General features: G+C 36.2%; 1 protein-coding gene across 11 annotated transcripts in view; it reads left to right on the top strand.

The window, feature by feature from the left end:
* Positions 1–25173, top strand: part of LOC122791844 — a 2266858-nt gene that overhangs the window by 1852414 nt on the left and 389271 nt on the right. For all 11 annotated transcript variants that reach the window (XM_044059812.1, XM_044059813.1, XM_044059805.1 and 8 more), the window contains 2 exons: positions 6068–6214; positions 24680–24821. In XM_044059812.1, coding sequence (XP_043915747.1) covers positions 6068–6214; positions 24680–24821 — 289 coding nt within the window. The remainder of the gene's footprint in view (positions 1–6067; positions 6215–24679; positions 24822–25173) is intronic.

Genomic DNA, 25173 nt, shown 5'->3' on the forward strand with positions numbered 1-25173 from the left:
TTTGTAATGTGTGCTGTAAGATTAGGTGCTTGAACAAGGTAAGGATTAAGATTAGCATGCGTTAGTAAGGCGAGCCTTATCCTTGCCCTGCTCTTACCCTTAATCTAATCATAACTGTCAAAGACTTGCACATGTTCATCAAAACTTTCAGTAAATCCAAACCTTTAGGCCATAAATTCAAAAGCAAACACTTATGCTTCACAGATGAAGTTCTTGTTTTCAGCATCACATAATTTGACCAAACATCCATTCGAACAATGTTTATTTTAACACATTGCACTGTTGACAAAATGACTAATCGATAGTGATGATATGCGTACACGCATATATATATATATATATATATATATATATACACACACACACACACACACACACACACACACACACACACACACACACACACACACACACACACACACACACACACACACACACACACACACACACACACACACACACGAGTGTGTCTATGTATTTTTGTGTTTGTGTATATGCAGATATTCTAAACAAAAGGTTATAAATCAATAAATCATATGCTGTCATTTTTATACATATTAAAATACTCACCAAAATGTTATTTTCTAATGTGAGACTTCTTTATTGTGCATTATTTTTTGCCATATTTTTCTGGATTTTCTGTGTTAAAATATATACATATATTTAGTAAACTTAACTAGGAGTATCAGTCTAAAATTCAGTACACATTTATTTACAGTGATTAACAGATATAGGTATAACCTATAATTACATAGACAAGTTAAAGTAGTTAAATATCCTGGAAATGGTTCTCAAATTTTGTGAAGAGCAAAGCTAACTTAAACTTTGCCAAATGAGCAATAATAAAAAAATAATAAAGTTTCACACTGCTGGCAGTAAGAGCTGTGGTCAAATTGTATTGTTTTCATGATGCTGGAAAATGTGGTTTAAAGACATGCTAGCACAATGAGAAAAGTCCTCGTTATCAGCTAATTTGCATGTCTCTAAATTTCCCATACCTACCGCACATTCAGATCAGCACTTTCCTATGGTAGTTGCAAGTGGCAGCCCATGCATTGTGTTGGCATAGGCACCTCTGCCTCATTCAGTCTCACATGCATATGCACACATTCAAACACACACACACACACACACACACACACACACACACACACACACACACACACACACACACACACACACACACACACTTCTTACATGTCCCTGGCTTGACAACATCTCCCCAGTGTCTCTTCTTAGTTTCTTCCCTGTCTTTGTAAATCATAAGCTTGTATAACTTATTTTTGTAGAATCCATTGAGAATGTGATGGTAATTCCCAGTAAATGAGTCATGCAACACAAGGGATGTAGCATATAGAAAAGGGGAAAAATGATGGAAAGCAGAAACAATGGAATGCAGAGGGATAAGAGGTACTGTGAAACAGATGTTTTCAGTGGTAAAATTAAGATAAATATTTTAACATCTGCAGTTCTTAAGAAAAGAGGCAACCTATAGATACGTTTGCCCTTGCAACATTTCTGTATTCCTTGGGGTTAGAAAGTGTTGATAATAACTAGTTCTTCAGTTATACCACAGTCATTGCATGTTCTTATGCATGTACCATCACACACATAAATCTGAATTTTAAGTTTAATGAAGACGGACTTTCACAAAAGTCATATCAGCTTTGCCCATTCAATTTTACCTTTTTGTTCTGCATTCAGCACTAAACTCTGACAAAAGCATTTATATGTATCTTAACCACTATTATAGACTTTTGCACACACAAAAATGAGTTTTGGGTAAACTTTTCTATATTACGCATATAGTACATACTGCTTTGTTAATATGGCGTTTGTCTCCTGAAACATTGTGTAGTCTAGTGACAGATTAATAGCTTGTATTAGCTATTTTTTCATTTCATCAATCAGTCAGGAATTCTTTAGAAGTGTAAGTATTCTAATAAATATCTCCAAAAAGCACTTAAAACAAAACCAAACTTTCACAAAAAATGCCACGAGCAATGCCTTCCAACTAACAAGGTTTATTAACTTAAACGCAAAAGTAAAACACGTTTTTCGTTCCGCTAAATTGCGGAACTTCTTCAGAAACAATTCTCTACTCACACAGGCGCTTATATTTATAATTTCTTAAGTATTTCATCCTGAAATGGCGCCAAAAATGAATCAATTAAAATTTAAATATTTAAATTCCTTAAAGTTGTCTTAACCATAATATACGATGCTCTAAATTGCACTTACACACAATACATTATTACAAACTTCTCAAAACAGTGAAAATGTTTCAGATCAAATTGCAAGCACATAAATTAAAATCTCAACCATCCCAGCCACAATATACGATGCTTTAAAATGTATTTACACACAATAAATTATTTTAAACTTCTCAAACAGTGAACACGTTCCGAAATAGAATGCAGGCACATAAAACTGAAATTAGAATCTCAGACGTTTATCATTTAAAAAAAAATATATATATATATATATATATATATATTAAAATCATACATATATATGAAATACATTTTATTAAAAAGTATGTATATATGTAAAATATATCATCATATGTGTGTGTATTTATACACATTAAAAATATATATATGTGTATATGTGTATATGCACTATGTGTGCGCACATATATACACATACACGCACAAGCTCCCTTGAATCATAAATTCATGATAATATTATTTACATTAAAATTACAATTAAAATTAGAATTGATTTATGAACTAGACATTATAGATTACCTTTTTAGACAGTCGGAAGTTTCTGATATTTCATATATAAATAAATTTATTTTTACAGCACCCAATTTATCCGAAATATCAAGGACATATAAAAAATATACATATATATAAAAAATATATACAATAAAAGAATAATATATATATATATATATATATATATATATATATATATATATATATATATATATATATCCCCAAAAATATATAAATTTGATAACTATTCAGATCAAATCATATATGTAATTTAAATTTTATAATTTATAATTACAATATATAAATACATATATGATAAAATTACTTATTAAATATAAATATAAAATTAAAATTAAAATGCATAGTCTTTATCTCATTTGACTTTTTAATTTTAATAGACACATTATATTGCATTTATCATTTAAACCCGGGTACATATATGCATTTAGCCTAATCTGCCATAATAGTTCAATTTTTTCAAGCATTAGAGATACAGGTCCACCTCTTTCATCTTGATTCACTTGTTGTATAATTTTAAACTTGAATTTATGGCTAGGAAACATTATTATGTGTCTTGCTAACGCATTTTCTTCTTTGTACTGATTTATGCATCTTAAATGCTCCAATACTCTCTCTTTGAATTTTCTATCCGTCTTACCGACGTAGAAACATGGGCAGGCCTGACATTGGGCCAAATATACAACCCCTTTTGTTATACAGTTGAACTTTCTTGTAATATTTATTTTATATCCATTAACCACAAAACTCTTACCTATCTCTACTGTATGACAAATAGAACAGTTACCACATTGTGTCATTCCTACGTTTTTTATATAGGGATATTTTTGCTTTTGAAACATTTGTTTGAAACTAATAGCCCTTCTCCACACTATCTTTGGTTTTGTCTGAAAGTCAAGACCCAAAGTGTTGTCCCCATTAATCAGAGCCCAATTTTTGAATATAATCTCCCTTATATGCATATAATCAGAGCAAAAATTAAAAATGCATGCCAAACTAAATTCATTATTTAGAACATTCTGCAAATCATTTGGGGCCTGGTAATAGGGTGCAAGTTCATGTTCATTTAATCCACTAATAGATATTTCAGTTTTATCTGTTAAAATAGCAGTATAAAACCCATTCATTCTTTTAGATGTTACTTCTGCAATTATTTTTTTTATTAAATCTTCTGGATATGCCCTGTTCAGAAACATATGTTTTAAAACAATACATTCAGTTTGAAATTTTTGGTCAGTTGTTACCATTCTCGCTGTTCTGACAACTTGTCCTTTTAACACTGAACGTTTTTGATGCAAAGGATGCGCGCTAGAGTAATGCAAAAACTTATTTGAATATGTTGGTTTTCTATAGATACTAGCTTCATACTATTTTTTTCATAGTTTTTTTATCAACAGTACATCTAAATAAGAAATAGATGTCGTATCAAAATTATATGTGAAGTTCAAAAAGTCATTCGAATGATTCATTTCATCGACCAAATTTAATGCCATTTCTGTACATCCTTCTACTATTAAAAATATATCATCAATAAACCTTACATAAAATTTCACCATGTTTTGAAACAAACTATTGGGAAAAAGGTATGTATTTTCCCAAAATGACATTACTAAGTTTGCATAGCTTGCACCACATGGTGATCCCATTGCCACTCCTTTCTTTTGGATATAAAATTGCTTATCAAAAATTATGAAATTATAAGATAAAATTATGTCTAATAGTTCCTGAATTAGGGATATCGCTGATTCTAAGGCATGCTGTTGCCGCATTCTTGCAGTAACCCATTCAATTCTTTGAGTATGTGGGATACTAGAATATAATTCTTTCACATCTATAGTTAGAAAATTATAATTTTCTTTAAAAGGGAATGTATTCAACCTTTCTAAGAATGACCAAGAGTCTTTTAAAATCCATTTTACCAATTTTACATATTTCTTCAAGATGGAATCAACAAATTTAGCACATGCATATGTGGAGGAATTTCTTCCATCAACTATTGGTCTGAATGGGGGATTTTGTAAATTCTTATGAATCTTAGGAACTCCAAAAATACAAGGTGCCTTAAGTGCTATTATCATCAAATAATTGAACAAATGGGCATCAATTCTAGCTTCGATAAATAATTCATTAATTAAACTTTTAATAAATTGATTAGCTTTATTGTATTCATTACACGATGCTAATTCATATGTGTCTGTTGACAAAATATCCCTTATATGTTTTAAATAATCTGGCATGTCCATAAAAACCAGGCCTCCTCCCTTATCGGGATTCATTATACGTATATTGGCTTTTAACAGACAATCAAGGCTCTGTCTTTCCTCTTCACTTAAATTATCTATAAATTAAGTTTTTTTCTTATTTAATTCTCTAAGATCTATTTCACAAATTCTTTCAAAACTAGAGAGTATATTATGAAGGGGTGGGTTATAGCAGCTTGCGACCCTAAATTCATTATTAGTTCCATCTTGCCCTCCAAATAAAGTTCTAAAATTCAATTTCCTAACAAAAAGTTTAAGGTCGCAGATAGTATCTGCTAAATTCATCCTGCAAGAAGGTACAAATGTTAGACCCTTAGATAAAATATCAACCAAAGCTTGTGACACATGAAAAGAAGAAAAATTATATATAATAAAGTCATTTTGGCTATTAGTAATTATCTCAAGTCCTTCATGTGAACAGTTCTCTTCTGTCATCTTCTTCTGTTCTGATTCCTTTTCTTGTTGTTCCATTGCCTCTTTCTCGGGACTTTCTGAAAATCCTGATTGTTATTCCTATTGTGCGTTTGCGTATCATTTCTTGGCGCCATTTCAGGATGAAATACTTAAGAAATTATAAATATAAGCGCCTGTGTGAGTAGAGAATTGTTTCTGAAGAAGTTCTGCAATTTAGCGGAACGAAAAATGTCTTTTACTTTTGCGTTTAAGTTAATAAACGGTGTTAGTTGGAAGGCATCGCTCGTGGCATTTTTTGTGAAAGTTTGGATTCTAATAAATATGTTTATTTTACTAAACTGTGCTTTATCATCCTTTAATGAACCATTTTAATCACTTTATCTCGGATCACTTTTATGGGTTAAAGCCACTAACAAGTTTTGGGATCAGCTTAAGGTTTCATATTAATTAAGTTTGCTATACCTTGAAATATGATCTAATGCAGGTTGTAATACTTTCTCATTTAAGTGATCAAATCATTATAGGAAAGTCTGCTGCATAATTTAAGTAGTGCTTATATTATCATGCAACTCATCATGTATTTTATTGATTATCTCTACAAGAACATCAGAAAGCTATCATGTATTCTAATATATTTGATTCTGTTTTCAGACAAACTGCTGTCATTCTTTACAAGCCATTGAATCTATTGAAAACAGTTTAAAAGAAAGTCTGAAATTTGCTGGGGAAGATATCAAAAATCGTGTGAAGAACGTCACCAATGCCATTAAACATATTACTAATTACTCAAAAAAACTTGTAAGTAGCATACTTCAGCAAATGACTACATGAAAACCAGATTTTTTTTTGAGTTTGTAGATAGTGACAGTGGTATGTGGTATGTATAAGTATACATCATGCAGTCATGTATGCACAACTATGAGTATATAAATATATATATATATATATATATATATATATATATATATATATATATATGTTTGTGTGCATTTGCATGCATTTGTTTGTGTGTGTGTGCACCTCAGCATTCATTAAAATTATTTCTGCCAATGTCACACAACCACAATATAAGACCTACCCTTCACACTGTTTCAAATGTGGTAACTTAACTAGACACAAGAAAATTGCCCATCCACAAGTTACTTTTCAGTCTACTATCATCAGCAGTAAATATGACAACAAATGCATGTGCTGTAACATAAATTCACATAGAAGTCCAAAAACATGATGGTGGTTATGCAGCAGAGTGATGTGATGTCACATAAATTCACATAGAAGTCCAAAAACATGATGGTGGTTATCCCACACAATGATGTGAAGTAACATGAATTCACACCGAATCTAAAAACATAACAGTGGCTATCCAGCACAGTGACATGATATAACATAAATTCACAGAGAAGTCCAAAAACATGATGGTGGCTATGTTGCATAGTGATGTAATGTAACATAAATTAAAAAAAAAGTAAAAAAAACTGATGGTGGCTATGCAGCACACTGATGTGATGTAACATAAATACACAAAGAAGTCCAAAAACATGACTGTGGCTATGTCATACAATTATGTGGTGTAACATAAATTCAAAGAGAAATCCAAAAACATGTTGGCATGTGCAGCTCAGTGATGTGATTTAACATGAATTCACACAGAAATCAAAAAACTTGATTGTGGCTTTGCAGCCCAGTGAAGTAATGTAACATAAATTCACACAGAAGTCCAAAACTTGAATGTGGCTCTACAGCACAGTGATGTGATGTAACCTAAATTCAAACAAAAGTCCAGAAACACTATGGTGGCTATGCAGCACAGTGATGTAAATTAACATAAATTCACAGAGAAGTCTAAAAACATGATGGTGGCTATGTAGCATAGTGACGTAATATAACACAAATCACACAAAAAGTCCAAAAATATGATGGTGGCTATGCAGCATAGTAATGTGATGTAACAAAAATTCCCAGAGAAGTAAAAAATGTGAGAGTGACTATGCAGCACAGTAATGTGATGTAACATAAATTCACAGAGAAATCCAAAAATATGGTGGCTATGCTGCACATTGATGTGATGTAACAAAAATTCACAGAGAAATCCCGACACTTGATTGCTGCTCTGCAGCACAGAGAAACTATGTAACATGAATTCACACAAAAGTGGAAAATCATGATGGTGGCTATGTAGCACCATGATGTGATAGAACATAAATTCACAGACAAGTCCAAAAACATGACTATGGCTATGCCATACAATGATGTAGTGCAACATAAATTCAAAGAGAAATCCAAAAACATGTTGACAGCTATGCAGCTCAGTGATGTGATGTAACATACATTCACACAGAAATCAAAAAACTTGATTGTGGCTTTGCAGTGATGTGATGTAACATAAATTCAAACAAAAGTCCAAAAACACTATGGTGGCTATGCAGCACAGGGATGTGAATTAACATAAATTTATAGAGAAGTCTAAAAACATAATGGTGGCTATGTAGCATAGTGATGTAATGTAACATAAATCACACAAAAAGTCCAAAAACTCGACGGTGGCTATGCGGCATAGTAATGTGTTGTAACAAAAATTCACAGAGAAGTCAAAAAATATGAGAGTTACTATGCAGCACAGTAATGCGATGTAACATAAATTCACAGAGAAGTCCCGACACTTGATTGCTGCTCTGCAGCACAGAAAAATTATGTAACATGAATTCACACAAAAGTGGAAAAAACATGATGGTGGCTATGCAGCACAGTGATGTGATGTAATACAGATTCACACAGAAGTCCAAATACATGATGGTGGCTATGCAGCACAGTGATTTCTGTAACATAAACTCACAGAGAAGTCCAAAAACAATATGGTGGCTATGCAGCACAGCGATGTGAAGTAACATAAATTCACAGAGAAGTCAAAAAACATGGCAGTGACTATGCAGCACAGTGATGTAACATAATTTCACAGAGAAGACCAAAATATGATGGTGGCCATGCAGCAAAGTGGTGTGAGGTAACATATATTCACAGAATTCCAAAAACACGATGGTGGCAATGGAGAATAGTGATGTGATATAACTAAAATTCACACAGAAGTTGAAACCCCTGATGATAACAATGCAGCATAGTGACTTGATGTAAAAGAAATTCACAGAGAAGTCCAAAACAAAGATCGTGGCTATACACCACAATGATGTGATGTAACAAATTCACAGAAAAGTGCAAATACATGTTGGTGACTATGCAGCACAGGGATGTGATGTAACATAAATTCACAGAGAAGTCCAAAAACATGATGGTGGCTATGGAGAGATATGATGTAACATAAAGTCACATAGAAGTCCAAAAACATGACAGTAGCTATGCAGCACAGTGACATGCTGTAACATAAATTCACAGACAAGTCAAAAAGCATGACAGCGGTTATACAGCACAGTGATGTGATGCAACAGAAAATCACACAAAGGTCCAAAAACATGAGAGTGGTTAGGTTGCACAGTGATGTGATGTAACATAAATTCACTCAGCATTCCAAAAACATGATGGTGGCTATGGAGAACAGTGATATGATGTACCATAAATTCACATAGAATTCCAAAAACATGATGGTGGCAATGCATCTCAGTGACGTGATGTAACATAAAATCACAAAGAAATCCAAAAACAGGAGGGTGCCTATGCAGCACAGTGATGTGATGCAACATAAATTCACACAGAAGTCCAAAAACATGGTGGTGGCAATGCAGCACAGTGAAGTGATGTAATATAAATTCACAAAAAAGTCAGAAAATATGATGGTGGCTATGCCACTGATGTAACATAAATTCACACAAGTCCAAAAACATGACAGTGGCTATGCAGCATAGTGATGTGATGTAACACGAATTCACAAAAAAGTCGAAAAACACGATGGTGGATATGCAGCTTAGTGATGTGATGTACGATAAATTCACAGAGAAGTCCAAAATATGATTGTGGCTCTGCAGCACTAAGATGTCATATAAATTCACAGAGAAGTGGAACACATGATGGTGGCTATGCTGCACTGTGATGCGATCTCACATTAATTCATAGAGAAGAACAAAAACATGACAGCGGCTATGCAGCACAGTGATGTGATCTCACATTAATTCACAGAGAAGAACAAACACATGACAGTGGCTATGCAGCATACTGATGCGATGTAACATAAATTCAATGAAAGTCCAAAAACATGAAAGTGGCTTTGCAGCACAGTGAAGTGGTGTAACATATATTCAACGAGAAGTCCAAAAACATATTGGTGGCTAGGCAGCACAGTGATATCATGTGACATAAATTCACAGAGAAGTCCAAAAAAATGGTGCCTATGCAGCTCAGCAATGTGATGTAACATAAATTCACACCAAAGTCCAAAAGATGATGGTAGCTATACAGCACAGTAATGGGATGTAACATAAATTCACACAGAAGTCCAAAACTTGATTGTGGCTTTGCAGCACTGCCTTGTCCTGTAACTTAAATTCAAAGTCACTTTGAAAAACATGACAGTGGCTATGCTGCACAGTGAAGAGATGTAACAAAAATTCAAAGAGAAGTCCAAAAACTTGAATGTGGCTCTAGAGCATAGTGAAGTAATGTAAGATAAATTCACACAAAAGTCCAAAAACATGTTGGTGGCTGTGCAGCACAGTGATGTGATGTGACATAAATTTACTAAGAAGTCCAAAAACATGAAGGTGGCTGTGCAGTATGGTGATGTCATATAACCCAAATTCAAGGAGAAGTCCTAAAAACATGATGTTGGCTATGCAGGCCAGTGATATGCTGTAAAATAAATTGACACCGAAGTCCAAACACATGATTGTGGCTCTGCAGCACTGTGATGTGATATACATTCACAGAGAAGTCTAAAACATGATGGTGGCTATACTGAACTGTGATGTGATGTAAAATAAATTCACAGAGAAGTCTAAAACATGATGGGGGCTATGCTGCACTGTGATGTGATGTCACATTAATTCACAAAGAAGAACCAAAACATGACAATGGCTATGCAGCACAGTGATGTGATGTCACAATTCACAGAGAAGAACAAAAACATGACAGTGGCTATGAAGCACCATGGTGTGATGTCACATTATTTCACAGAGAAGAACAAAAACATGACAGTGGCTATGCAGCATAGTCATGTGATGTCACAATTCACAGAGAAGAACAAAACCATGACAGTGGCTATGCAGCACAGTGATGTGATGTCACATTAGTTCACAGAGAAGAACAAAAACATGACAGTGGCTATGCAGCATACTGATGCGATGTAACATAAATTCAATGAAAAGTCCAAAAACATGATGGTGGCTTTGCAGCACAGTGAAGTGGTGTAACATATATTCAACGAGGTCCAAAAACATATTGGTGGCTATGTAGCACAGTGATGTGATGTAACATAAATTCACAGACAAATCCAAAAAAAAATGGTGCCTATGCAGCTCAGCAATGTGATGTAACATAAATTCACACCAAAGTCCAAAAGATGATGGCAGCTATACAGCACAGTAATGGGATGTAACATAAATTCACACAGAAGTCCAAAACTTGATTGTGGCTTTGCAGCACTGTCTTGTCCTGTAACTTAAATTCAAAGACACATCAAAAAACATGACAGCGGCAAGGCTGCACAGTGAAGAGATGTAACAAAAATTCGAAGAGAAGTCCAAATACTTGAATGTGGCTATGCAGTATGATGATGTGATATAACCCAAATTCAAGGAGAAGTCCTAAAAACATGATGTTGGCTATGCAGGCCAGTGATATGCTGTAAAATAAATTGACACCGAAGTCCAAAAACATGATTGTGGCTCTGCAGCACTGTGCTGTGATATAAATTCACAGAGAAGTCTAAAACATGATGGTGGCTATGCTGCACTGTGATGTGATGTAACATAAATACACAGAGAAGTCTAAAACATGATGGTGGCTATGCTGCACTGTGATGTGATGTAACATAAATTCACAGAGAAGTCTAAAACATGATGGTGGCTATGCTGCACAGTGATGTGTTGTAACATAAATTCACAGAGAAGTCTAAAACATAATGGTGGCTATACTGCACCATGATGTGATGTAACATAAATTCACAGAGAAGTCTAAAACATGATGGTGGCTATGCTGCACAGTGATGTGAATTAACATAATTTCACAGAGAAGTCTAAAAACATAATGGTGGCTATGTAGCATAGTGATGTAATGTAACATAAATCACACAAAAAGTCCAAAAACACGATGGTGGCTATGCGGCATAGTAATGTGTTGTAACAAAAATTCACAGAGAAGTAAAAAAATGTGAGAGTTACTATGCTGCACAGTAATTTGATGTAACATAAATTCACAGAGAAATCCAAAAATATGGTGGCTATGCTGCACAGTGATGTGATGTAAAATAAATTCACAGAGAAGTCCCAACACTTTATTGCTGCTCTGTAGCACAGAGAAAGTATGTAACATGAATTCACACAAAAGTGGAAAAATCATGATGGTGGCTATGCAGCACAGTGATGTGATGTAACACAAATTCACACAAAAGTCTGAAAACATGATGGTGGCTATGCAGCACAGTGATTTTTGTAACATAAATTCACAGAGAAGTCCAAAAACATTATGGTGGCTATGCAGCACAGCGATGTGAAGTAACATAAATTCACAGAAAAGTCAAAAAACATGGCAGTGACTATGCAGCACAGTGACGTAACATACATTCACAGGGAAGACCAAAATATGATGGTGGCTATGCATCAAAGTGGTGTGAGGTAACATAAATTCACAGAATTCCAAAAACATGATGGTGGCAATGGAGAATAGTGATGTGATGTAATTAAAATTCACACAGAAGTCCAAACCCCTGATAATGGCAATGCAGCATAGTGGCGTGATGTAAAATAAATTCACAGAGAAGTCCAAAACAAAGATTGTGGCTATACAACACAGTGATGTGATGGAACAAATTCACATAAAAGTAAAATACATGTTGGTGACTATGTAGCACAGTGATTTGATGTAACATAATTTCACAGAGAAGTCTAAAACATGATGGTGGCTATGCGGCACTGTTTTGTCATGTAACATAAATTCACAGAGAAGTCTAAAACATGATGGTGGCTATGTTGCACTGTGATGTGATGTAACATAAATTCACAGAGAAGTCTAAAACATGATGGTGGCTATGCTGCACAGTGATGTGAATTAACATAAATTCACAGAGAAGTCCAAAAACATGATGGTGGCTATAGAGCATAGAGATATGATATAACTTAAAGTCACATAGAAGTCCAAAAACATGACAGTAGCTATGCAGCACAGTGATGTCATGTTACATTAATTCACAGAGAAGAACAAAAACATGACAGTGGCTATGCAGCATTCTGATGCAATGTTACATAACTTCAATGAAAAGTCCAAAAACATGATGGTGGCTTTGCAGCACAGTGAATTACTGATGCAATGTAACATAAATTCAATGAAAAATACAAAAACATGATGGTGGCTTTGCAGCACAGTGAATTGGTGTAACATATATTCAACGAGAAGTCCAAAAACATATTGGTGGCTATGCAGCACAGTGATATAACATAGATTCACAGACAAATCCAAAAAAAAATGGTGCCTATGTAGCTCAGCAATGTGATGTAACATAAATTCACACCAAAGTCCAAAAGATGACTGTAGCTATACAGCACAGTAATGGGATGTAACATAAATTCACACAGAAGTCCAAAACTTGATTGTGGCTTTGCAGCACTGTTTTGTCTTGCAGCTTAAATTCAAAGACATGTCAAAAAACATGACAGCGGCTATGCTGCACAGTGAAGAGATGTAACAAAAATTCAAAGAGAAGTCCAAAAACTTGAATGTGGCTATGCAGTATGATGATGTGATATAACCCAAGTTCAAGGAGAAGTCCTAAAAACATGATGTTGGTGATGCTGGCCAGTGATATGCTCTAAAATAAATTGACTCCAAAGTTCAAAAACATGATTGTGGCTCTGCAGCACTGTGATGTGATATAAATTTACAGAGAAGTCTAAAACATGATGTTGGCTATGCTGCACTGCGATGTGATGTAACATAAATTCACAGAGAAGTCTAAAACATGATGGTGGCTATGCTGCACAGTGATGTGTTGTAACATAAATTCACAGAGAAGTCTAAAACATGATGGTGGCTATGCTGCACTGTGATGTGATGTAACATAAATTCACAGAGAAGTCTAAAGCATGATGGTGGCTATGCTGCACCGTGATGTGATGTAACATAAATTCACAGAGAAGTCTAAAACATGATGGTGGCTATGCTGCACCGTGATGTGATGTAACATAAATTCACAGAGAAGTCTAAAATATGATGGTGGCTATGCTGCAAAGTGATGTGATGTAACATAAATTCACAGAGAAGTCTAAAACATGATGGTGGCTATGTAGCACCATGATGTGATGTAACATAAATTCACAGAGAAATCTAAGACATGATGGTGGTTATGCTGCACTGTGATGTGATATAACATAAATTCACAGAGAAGTCTAACACATGATGGTGTCTATGCTACTCTGTGATGTTATGTAACACAAATTCACAGAAAAGTCCAAAAACATGATGGTGGCTATGTTGCACTGTGATGTGATGTAACATAAATTCACAGAGAAGTCCAAAAACATGATGGTGGCTATGCTGCACTGTGATGTGATGTAACATAAATTCACAGAGAAGTCTAAAACATGATGGTGGCTATGCTGCACAGTGATGTGATGTGACATAAATTCACAGAGAGGTCTAAAACATGATGGTGGCTATGCTGCACTGTAATGTGATGTAACATAAATTCACAGAGAAGTCTTAAACATGATGGTGGCTATGCTGCACTGTGATGTGATATGATGTAACATAAATTCCCAGAGAAGTCTAAAACATGATGGAGGCTATGCTGCACTGTGATGTGATGTAGCATAAATTCACAGAGAAGTTTAAAACAAGATGGTGGCTGTGCTGCACAGTGATGTGATGTAACATAAATTCACAGAGAAGTCTAAGACATGATGTTGGCTATGTTGCACAGTGATGTGATATGACATAAATTCACAGAGACATCTAAAAACGTGATGGTAGCTATGCAGCACAGTGATATGAGATAACGTAGATTCATAGACAAGTCCAACAAAATGATGGTGGTTATCCCGCATAGTGATGTGATGTAACATGAGTATGATGTAATTTAAAGTCATGGTGATGACTAAAACCATAATGGTGGCAATGCAGCACAGTGGTGTGATGTAACATAAATTCACATAGAAGTCCAAAAACATGGCAGTGGTTCTGCAGCACAGTGATGTGAGGTAACATAAATTCACACAGAACTCAAAAGCCATGATGGGGGATATGCAGCACAGTGATGTGACGCAACATAAATTCACATAGAAGTCCAAAAACATGACAGTGGCTATGCAGCATAGTGATGTGATATAACATAAGTTCCCACAAAAGTCCAAAAGCATGAGGTTGGCTATGAAGCAGAGTGATTTGATGTAACATAAATTAACAAGGTAATCCAAAAACATGATGGTGGTTATGCAGCACAGTGATGTGTTGTAACTTAAATTCACACAGACGTCCGAAGACATGATTGTAGCTCTGCAGCACCATGATGTGATGTAACATAAATTCACACAGAAGTCTGAAAACATGATTGTAGCTCTGCAGCACCATGATGTGATGTCACACTAATTCATAGAGAAGACCAAAAACATGACAATGGCTATGCAGTACAATGATGTGATGTCACATTAGTTCACAGAGAAGAACAAAAACATGACAGTGGCTATGCAGCACAGTGATGTGATGTCTCAATTCAGAGAAGAACAAAAACAATCAATACTGTGTGTTTGTTAATTTAAACTGAGACCACAGTAGCCTACTGATACAAGATTATCCCGTTTTTCCACCTGAGAAATGGTTATGAAATGACTTACAGTTTCAGAGCAGTCCTTGGTCAATTGTGATTGATTCTTAAACACAAACGTGTCTTTGTTTGGCTCATTAACAGCAGTACAAAAGAACTGCCTGCTCACACCCTTGATCAACCCTCCCCTTCCCTGTTTATTACCTTAAGACAATCCCAAAGTTAATAAATATTACTTGTGGAAGGCACCATTTTTAAAACTACAACCACCCTTGTCACTATCATATGTTCATTTATCAGTTAACTCCAGCCCCCTCATAAGAGCAACTAACAGGGTCTCTACCTGCTTCGCTCCCCACCCTGCCCCCTATTCCCTACCACCCCCTGTGGTCCAACCTTTATTACACTCACAAACCCCTCCCATCTTTCCAATAGCCAACCACAGCACTAACCCAACACTACCGCCTCCATCTTCCCACTACTATCACACCTCCTCAACTAACATGTAAAAGCGTACCTTACCTATGCTCACTGCATGCACTCTCCTTGCATATCTTACATCCTACCAAAGCTCCATCATTCCCCCACTCAACCACTACCACTGTACTACTACTCACACCACCACTCATGTCTCACCCTCACTCAGCTCCCCTCCCACCAGCTCAAGAACCATCCCTATGCACCCCCCACATATTCTACCAACTATATTACTCAAAGATAAAGCATCCCTACAACTTAACATAGTAACCCTCCCACCATACCTATTACCCACAGAGCACAATCATAAAGTTTCCCTTATAAACAAACACATTCAAAAACTGAGAAAACTAATAACCTCATGCATATCAAACTAGCCCTAAGTGGAGACATCCACCCCAACCCTGGCCCTACCATCTCCAACCCCAATCCTCATAATCAGACTAGAAACCACAACTTCTCCCATATTACAGCCAATAGAAAGCCCCATGACTTCCTTCTACTAAGCCTAAATATTAGACGTATATCCAACAAAGTCCATGAACTCCATGCCACCATAGACATGTACTCCCCAGTTATAGTCATCCTGACAGAAACCTGGCTAAAACCTCACATTACCAGTGAGCAAATACTCCCTACCGGTTATGGCATAGTAAGAGTAGACTGGCTAAACAAGAAAGGAGGTGGTGTAGCTATAATATTTAAACAGCATCTAAACATCCAGATCTTAAAATCATCAGCTCCACAAATAGGCAATGAAGAAATAATATATACCAACCTCAAAATAAACCAAAACAAAACCATCAACATAATTGGATGCTACTTCCCACCTGGCCAAAACATCCCTTCACTTGAAAACCTCCTCAGCTGGTCTACCCACCATCTCCCCCAAGAAACTATCATTTTAGGTGATTTCAATATTGACTGGCAATCCTGTTCTGGCAACCATCCAACCCATCATGTAAACATTTGTGGCTTCACTCAACTAGTCCAGTCGCCAATCAGGATAAATAAAAACTCCAGCAAGCACACTACTCTGGATTGGATACTAGTCAGTAAGAGCCCCCAGTCATATATAACAGGCTGCTTATCAGATAGCCTCAGTGATCACTCCCCAACATTCCTACTCAAAAAATACCTATACCAAGCTAAACCTGTCATCTACTGTCAAACACGTAAAAAACTAAACTTTAACCCACTCACATTCATCTCATCCCTCAAAGAATGTAACTGGCATCCTGTAAAGTACCTCAGTCTTGATGACGCAGTTCAATTTTTTAATACTACCTTCCTGAGCATCCTTAATTACCATGCCCCCATAAGACTTTCCAGAACCAAAGCACAACCCTCCCCTATGGCTACAGAAAACCACTAAGTCAGAAATGAAAAACAGGGATAAAGCCTGGGAGCACTGGTGCAAAACCAAAACCCCCTCAACTAGACAGAAATTCCTAGAACTATGCAATAGAGTCAAAAAGCTAATAAAACAGGACAAATTCCAATACTACCAGTTTGCCCTAGACTCCTCCCAACACAGCCCCAAACAATTCTGGTCCTCCATAAACTCCATCCTCCACCCAGGTAAAGTCAGTACCCCTCCTCCTAACACCCCTCACTCCTCAGAAAATATTGCTACCTCATTCAACACACACTTCACACAAACCATACTATAACTAGCTAAACAACACAACCCCCCTCCCCTCCAAACCACACCTTCAACTAGTAATCTCCCCACTGCCTTCTCTTTTTCTCCTGTGCCTACCTCCAACATAAAAAAACTCTTAACTAAACTTAAGCCCATCAAATTAGCAGCAGACAGTTTCCCAAGTGAATACCTAAAAATCGCAGCTGATGCTCTGGCCTACCCAGTATCCATCTTGATTAACCAATATATGTCAGAAACTTACATTCCCACACTGTGGAAAGTATCACATACAATTCCCCTCCACAAAGGCGGACCCTCCACAGAACTAACCAATTACCGCCCCATAGCTATTCTCTCTCCACTCTCCGAAATACTAGAGAGATGCATACACTCTCAGGTCTCAGACTACCTCCTTACGAACAGCCTCCTTTCCAATAATCAGCATGGTTTCTAACCAAACCATAGCACCACCACTGCCTTACTCTCCTTTACTAACACTATCCTTCAGCATAAAAACAATGGCTATCTCTTCTCTGCTACTTTCTTAGACCTATCTAAAGCATTTGACATGGTTCCACACAACCAACTTATCTTTGTCCTCAATAACCTATCCTTCTCTTAATCAGTCACCAACTGGTTTCAGAGTTACCTGTCTGACCACCAACAATCTGTTGTATGGCAGAATGACATATCTCCCCAACTACCTATCTCCATAGGGGTTCCCTAAGGATCCATCCTTGGACCCCTGCTCTTCTCTGTTTTCAAACATGGCACACTCATACAATACGCAGATGACTCAACCATCATCTGCTCTGCCCAGTCCCTACCCACATTGCAGAAAGTCACACAGGAAGCCTTTTCCTCTGTTGAAACTTGGTTATCCGATGCCCAATTAATACTCAACCCAAACAAAACTAAACTACTCATCTTCCAACCCACCAAACATACTCAAAACAACTCTCACTTTAACATCACAGCAAAAGACAACACTATATACCCAACTGAACACACCAAATTGCTAGGAGTGGAAATAGACAATAAACTAAAATTTGACATTCACATATCCATGACCATAAAAAAGTCCACAAAAAACTAGGAGTGTTATACAGAAATAAGCAACTTCTCATCAAAGCAGCAAAGATTTCACTAGCGAATTCTCACCTTATCTCCACCCTACTTTATGCCTCTCCGATATATACCAACCTAAGGCAATGCGATCTAAACAAGCTAGAGACCTGCTACAACAAAATCACCAAATTCACCACAGGGGCATCCTGCTGTAGTCACCACTGTCTCTCATTTGCTGAACTGGGCTGGCTTGAACTCCCTTACCACCTTCAATGGTAACAACTCTCACTCGCCCACAAACTAGTAAACCATCCACTAAATGTCCCATCTTTCCAGAATCTACTCCAACCCTATCGCACCACCAGACCACTAAGATCCAGCAACAAAAATCACTTGCAGATCACTAAAGCCAATAACTCTGCTGGTGAAGCACTATTCTCTTGCACCATAGCCAAATTATGGAACTCCCTCCCACCCACAGTTACCTCCATACCATCATGCACCCACTTCAAACCTTTACTAAAAGCACACCTAAAAACATGCTGGCTATGCCCTTGCAACTCCCACTCTAATATCACCCACCCCATCCAACCACTACCTTTCTTTCCACTCCACTAACTACCTTGATTATAGTAAGCTCAGATGCTCATAAGCCTAGTACTTATTATACAGCAGGAACTTCTTATTGTAAGATTTATTAATGTCTGTTATGTACTTCACAGGTAAAGATTCTAGTTGTCTACTGATGTACTATGTTCTTCATCTGTAAATATGTTGTAAAGGGCCTCCGCTGAAAATGGACCTACGTCCAGTCAGACACTCCCGGTCAACAAATGTAAATAAATAAATAAATAAATAAAATACTCCACTTGTCACTGGTCTGAAGTTGGATTTGGAGTCTGCTACTTTCACATCACAGTGTGGGTTCTGTTCATCTTGTGACATAGGGATTTATACTTAGTTTAGTGAGTTTATCTATAATTCCAGAGTGGGGGATGGTGTTGAAAGCTTTGGCGAGATCTAGATAGGCTGTGTGAACCACCTTACCCTCATCTATGGCTTTGATGACTGCTTCAAAGAAGTCTATCAGGCTTAGGAGACATGATCTGCCTTTTACAAACCTGAACTGGGTGGGATCCTGAGTTTGTAGATTACCAATGTCATTGTTTATAAGTTCCATGATGATACGTTCCATAGCCTTGCAGACCAGGCTCGTTAGGCTAATGGGGCGGTAGTTTTTGGGGTCCGTGGTGGCTCCCCCTTTATGGAGTGGGATAACCATCATTGTGTGCCATTCAGTGGACACATAGCCTGAGGTGAGGCTATGATTGAACATGGTACTTAGGTGGGATGTCAGTTCATTCTGTAGTTCATGTAGAACACAGCCTGGGATGTTGTCAGGTCACATGGATGCTGTGTTCTTGGCTTTGGATAGTGTGTTTTTTACCTGTGCAGCCGTGATTACAGGAACTTTGCATTCTTCTGGTATAGAGATGAGCCCTTTAGGGGATGACAGGGGGTAAAGTTAGCACTGAACCTATCTGCCAGGATGTTGGCAATATCAGTTGGTTCTGTATATTTAGTGCCATTGTGCTGTAACTCAGAGCAGATCTGAGTGTTGCCATTGAGATTCTTGACATAGCTATAGAATGCTTTGCGGTTGTCTTTAGAGTCAGTGGTGGTTTTGTTTTCATAACTAGCTTTGGAGGATTTTATGTGGGATCTCAGCTTCTTACTGAGGCTGACCGGGGAGTTTCTCCAGTCATGGGATTTTACTCTTTTTTGTAACAGTTTCTTTCTTCTGTTGTAGAGTTTGTTTATGGCATAGTTAATAAGGAGCAAATACTGTATTCTAGCTATGTTATAATATAATTGAAATAATCACAGACAGTGTAGCTGATTGGACATATTAAACTATAACGGAAAACAGCAGTACATTGTGAGTCTGGTTACTTCTGACATTTCCCAAACAATTTAATAAAAGGCAGAATCAAATCTGTGAATCTTGACTTGAGATAAGATTATACTATATAGAGCAATTTCTGGAGAATTAAGTCAGAAGGAAGAAAAGTGTCCCTGAAATTTGATGTCTGTAATGTGTCCTTGAAGTTTATTCGGGGAAGGGGCTGCTGAAGAAATAAGTAAACCTCCCACTACCTGCGTGAGAAGAGCAAAGAGGAGACTGTAAGTGTTTGTTTGTCTGTTAATGCCACGAAGAACTGAACTCTGGAAGGGCTGCAGTGAACTGACTTAATTCTGCTTTGCCAACTCCTTGATTGGCTACAAAAAGGGATTTTAATTATCTCTATATACACATCTTAGCTAAAAAGTGAGAACGTTCTCGTATGAACTGCATTTATCCCTGTCAGCACTATAACATGTTTCACTATTTCACATATAATTATATTTGTATTATTTGTAATTGCATTTATATAATACAAGGCAACAGATTATATTCTGTTATTAGTTACAAAAATGTTTCCAGTAATGCCATTTTACTTTGTTCTAGTATGCGTCCCTCATACTTGAAGCACAGCATTATTAAGGTTCAGTTTGTAAGGTTACAATGTTTAACTACATATGTTGAACATCTGGATAGCTTTTCAAGAGCACTGCGCAATAGATTCTTACACAGAGGGTATCCACACAATATCAGTTCCAAAGGTTATAGAAAAGGAAGGTACGAATAAGGACACAGTCCAACACCACAATTACCAAGATTTGTCTCTTTCCATGCCCTTAGTTTTTTCCTTTGGACAGTGAAGCTATCAAAAACTTAAATACAAAACAATTGAAGAATATTGGGTGCAAGTGAGTATGTCAGCAAGGTAGTGAGAAATAAACCAGTTTTTATTAACAAAAAGGGTTAAAATATCAAATCATTAATAGAAAGGGGAGGGCAGAAGTGTGAAGACAAGAAGAGGGGGACTTTTAGTTCTTATAATTGTTCCATGTGTTGATATATGTCAGAAAGTCCATATTTTATAGACATTAGTACTGACCGAATTTACTTCATACCAGTTTTTTTTTTTAACTTGTGCTTCAGAGTTTGTAGACTGTTTAGCAAAGTGCTCTACTTGTGAGTCATTTAACATTGGGAAAACTAACAGGGAATTTAGAAAACGTGTTTATAAACATCAGTACACAGCCAAAACAAGAAAAACATGGGTAGCACTTTTGGTAAATATTTAGTTGAATGTAAGAAATTCAAAAATTGTGTTTTCTCCTATTGATTCCAGCAGTGACAGAGAGGGTGAGTTGGAATACAGAGAGTTAAAATGGCAAATTTTGTTTTATGCCTATAGCACACATGGGTTGAATAGTAATTTAAATTACAAGATGGCTCTTAATAAAAAGTAGAGTGTTAAATGCAAATAGACTAATTCATAGTTTTTTATAGTTCAAGTATCTTATGTAAAATGAGTTCACTTTACAAGTTGTTTAAGTAATTTTTTTTGATTGATTTTAGATGTAGTTATTTATTTTTTATTGACTTGTTTAGAAGTCATGTGTCTTAGGGATGTGTTTATTTAAAAGGGTATTTATGCAATTAGTATCATTAATTTAATTTATTTTTTATGATGACCCTAGATGACGACAGCACTTAACCACATTATTAAAAGACTCATCACACAGCATACTTTTCCAAGTGGTGTTTTTTCTTGGTTTGGTGATTAGCATTATTATTCCGCACAACAGAGTTCATTTTTTTTTGTTATTCTTTTGTCATTATATAATGACAATTTTGTGTTGCCAGTCAGCTAGCGTATTTTTTTTTGTGAATTAGGAGAAAATAGAGTAAAGCTCACAAAGGTATGAGGTGAACAAGCAAACCTGAACCAGAATATGACTAGAAGGCAGGACTAAAATCCAAACCTTGCACTGTGAGCTACTGATCTTGTGGACAGACTTTATGTTACCTTCTTTTAAATATCACAGTTAACCAAAGCTAAGAAAGTCTGACATCCCCTACTCTGTTATGGGGTCCCATGGTATTGATCTCTGCCTTTGCCCATTCTTCAGTTCTCACATGAGATGCACAATGTTCTGGTCTTCCAAATCCATACCATCATCATCATCATCTACTTACTAATGGTAAGTGCTATCCACGTTATGTCAGTGGAACCAAGTTTTCTGCATTTCTCTTCGTCTTACTTTCCAAGTATATGCTATTATTGAAAAAAGGCAACTATTAAGAGACAAGAATGTGTAGATCATTACATATTTAAATTGTGGTAAAGATAAAGAAAAATCAACATTTCCTCCTACTGCTGCCTTTTTAACTTTGTTAAGAAGTATTATATTTTTTAATTTGTGTGCCCTGTTTTTAATGCCGTGTTTCTGTTTTGTAAGACAAGCATGAAAACGGTGCAGATAAGATTCACTAATCTTTACAAACTGTAGAAACACAATGGTCATCAGCAAAAAAATTTAAATTAACAAGGCTTCATTTTCCCTTCAGAACTGAACCTGGTATTTTAAAGTAACAGGGTGTGTACAGCAAAGACTACAATACCCAGTACACACTAGGGGCTTGCATGGGGCTTCATTAGTATTTCAGATTTGTCGCTTCACTGATGCAATTTTTTTTTCTGTTGCTGCTCTCTTTAATACTGCCAAGAATTCAGCGGTAAGTGATAGAGATGAGCTTTATTAAAGCAATAATCCATGAATGTGCAAGGGTAAATCCTGATATACCCAGATGCAGGAGTGGATTATTGCTTTGATACAATAACATTATTTAAGAAAGAAATTATTTACCTTTCTTAAATAATGAGACTGCATAAGGGGACCTGTGTTCTTCAATATTCTGATGTACTACACATGTGTATGGGACTTCGTTCCCATGCTTGCACAGTACATCAGTCCAGGAGAAGTGATGAGTAAAACAGAATCTATATTGCTGTTTGTTTGTTTATTTATCTATTTATTGATTTTAACTGAGAAAATCAGACATTTACAGGGACAGCACAAAAATATGAGGAAAATCAGGTATGTTTCTATTTTAGTTTTGCAGAAAGTACATGATTTTTCTCATATTTTAGTATGTCCTCCAGTATGTGTAAATAGAAATGTCTGGCTGCTCAATGGTAGTTCATAGGCCTCACTATTTTCTTTTAGTATATGCTTGACTTACAGTGGGGAAGCTGGTTGGGCTGGCCAATCAGCATGCTCATTTTTAATAGTAATGAGCCATTATTGTATAAATCTCTTTAGGCGGTGTGAAATAAATAACAAATTGAATGTTATAATTAGAATGAAGTATTCTGTGCTCCTATGCTGTTATGCCATGATAATGCCAACCTGTCAAAACTAATTGCTTAAATTGAGAAAATCTTGGGAACTATCTCTGCTTGATTGTACTGGGTGAGTCTGTCACTTGTTTGAAAAGGTGTTCCTGTGACTTCACCACCACCAACATCGGCAGGCACCTATATATATATATATAGATATAGATATATATAGATAGATAGATATAGATATACTACTACATGGGCAGCATTGGGTCACACAAGCTCCCTTCCCTTATGGTACACTGCTTTTAATTAAAATTGAGATAGATTTTAGAGTTGCATTAAACAGACGAAACTGCAGAACCATATAGAATGCGCACATGCAGCATTGCTCACTTATTTTATTACAACAACGCCTCTACATTTGTGGGGCAGCATATTGCCCACCTTTTGGATGAGAATATTTAAATCTTTTCATTGAAGGAGTTGCTTTATTGAGATTGGATCCAAAGCAGATGAAGATGCAATTCCAGATTCATAAAAGTATAGCTTATAGTTTGCCACAGGAAATACAAATCTAACACAGGATATGGTTTTATTGCCTCATGTTTATGAAATTGTGGGATGGCAAAGCTGTATTTTTATTGAAGTAAGGTTGTTTTTGATGTAGAGGTGTGTTTGAGGAGAAGGGTATGTATGGGAAAGGTATATCAGATACTGCATGATGGGAATTTTAAAATGTAATCACAGGGAAATAGAAAGAGAAGCAGGTTAGGTCAAATAAAGTTTCATGGACTGTTTTACAATATAATTGATAATAAAACTTAGAACATATTTAGCAGTATGCAACATTTTTTTTTCATTTTTCATTTTCATTCTAATGTTTTCTTCTTTTTTTCTCTGTCTTTTTTCTCTCTTCTCAGGAATCATATGAATGCAAACATGTGTCCTGGAATGCGTCATACCTTATTGAAACTCTTAATAATAGTGTGAATGAAGCAGGAACATGCTTTAAGCAAGACTGTATCTGTCTAAAGTGCACCATTTACATATGCAAAGGCAAAGGTAAGTCATATTAGAGTATCTTTTGAATCATATTTTTGATACCATGAAATGTACAAATCAGATGAATTCACCAAAGGGTTTAACATTAAAAGTCAGTTAAACACCAATGTGTCTCTGTGAGTTCCTTTTGTCAGTGCTGCTCTGAGTACACTGAGATAAATGCCCTGAATGCCATCAGCTGCACCCTAACCAATGCCCTAAAGCTGGGTACTGTCATTTTATAATGCTATTTATATAAATTACAATGACTGCACTTACCATTCTGAATCATGCCCCATTGGAGCTGGTTCTAAGTTTGCAGTTCTTTAAACTGCAACTTATTGGTTTCAAGACAGATTTTGCTCCTAATGTT

Source organism: Protopterus annectens, chromosome 17.part0 (assembly GCF_019279795.1).
Source record: "Protopterus annectens isolate FY-2018-M chromosome 17.part0, PAN1.0, whole genome shotgun sequence".
NCBI lineage: Eukaryota > Metazoa > Chordata > Ceratodontiformes > Protopteridae > Protopterus > Protopterus annectens.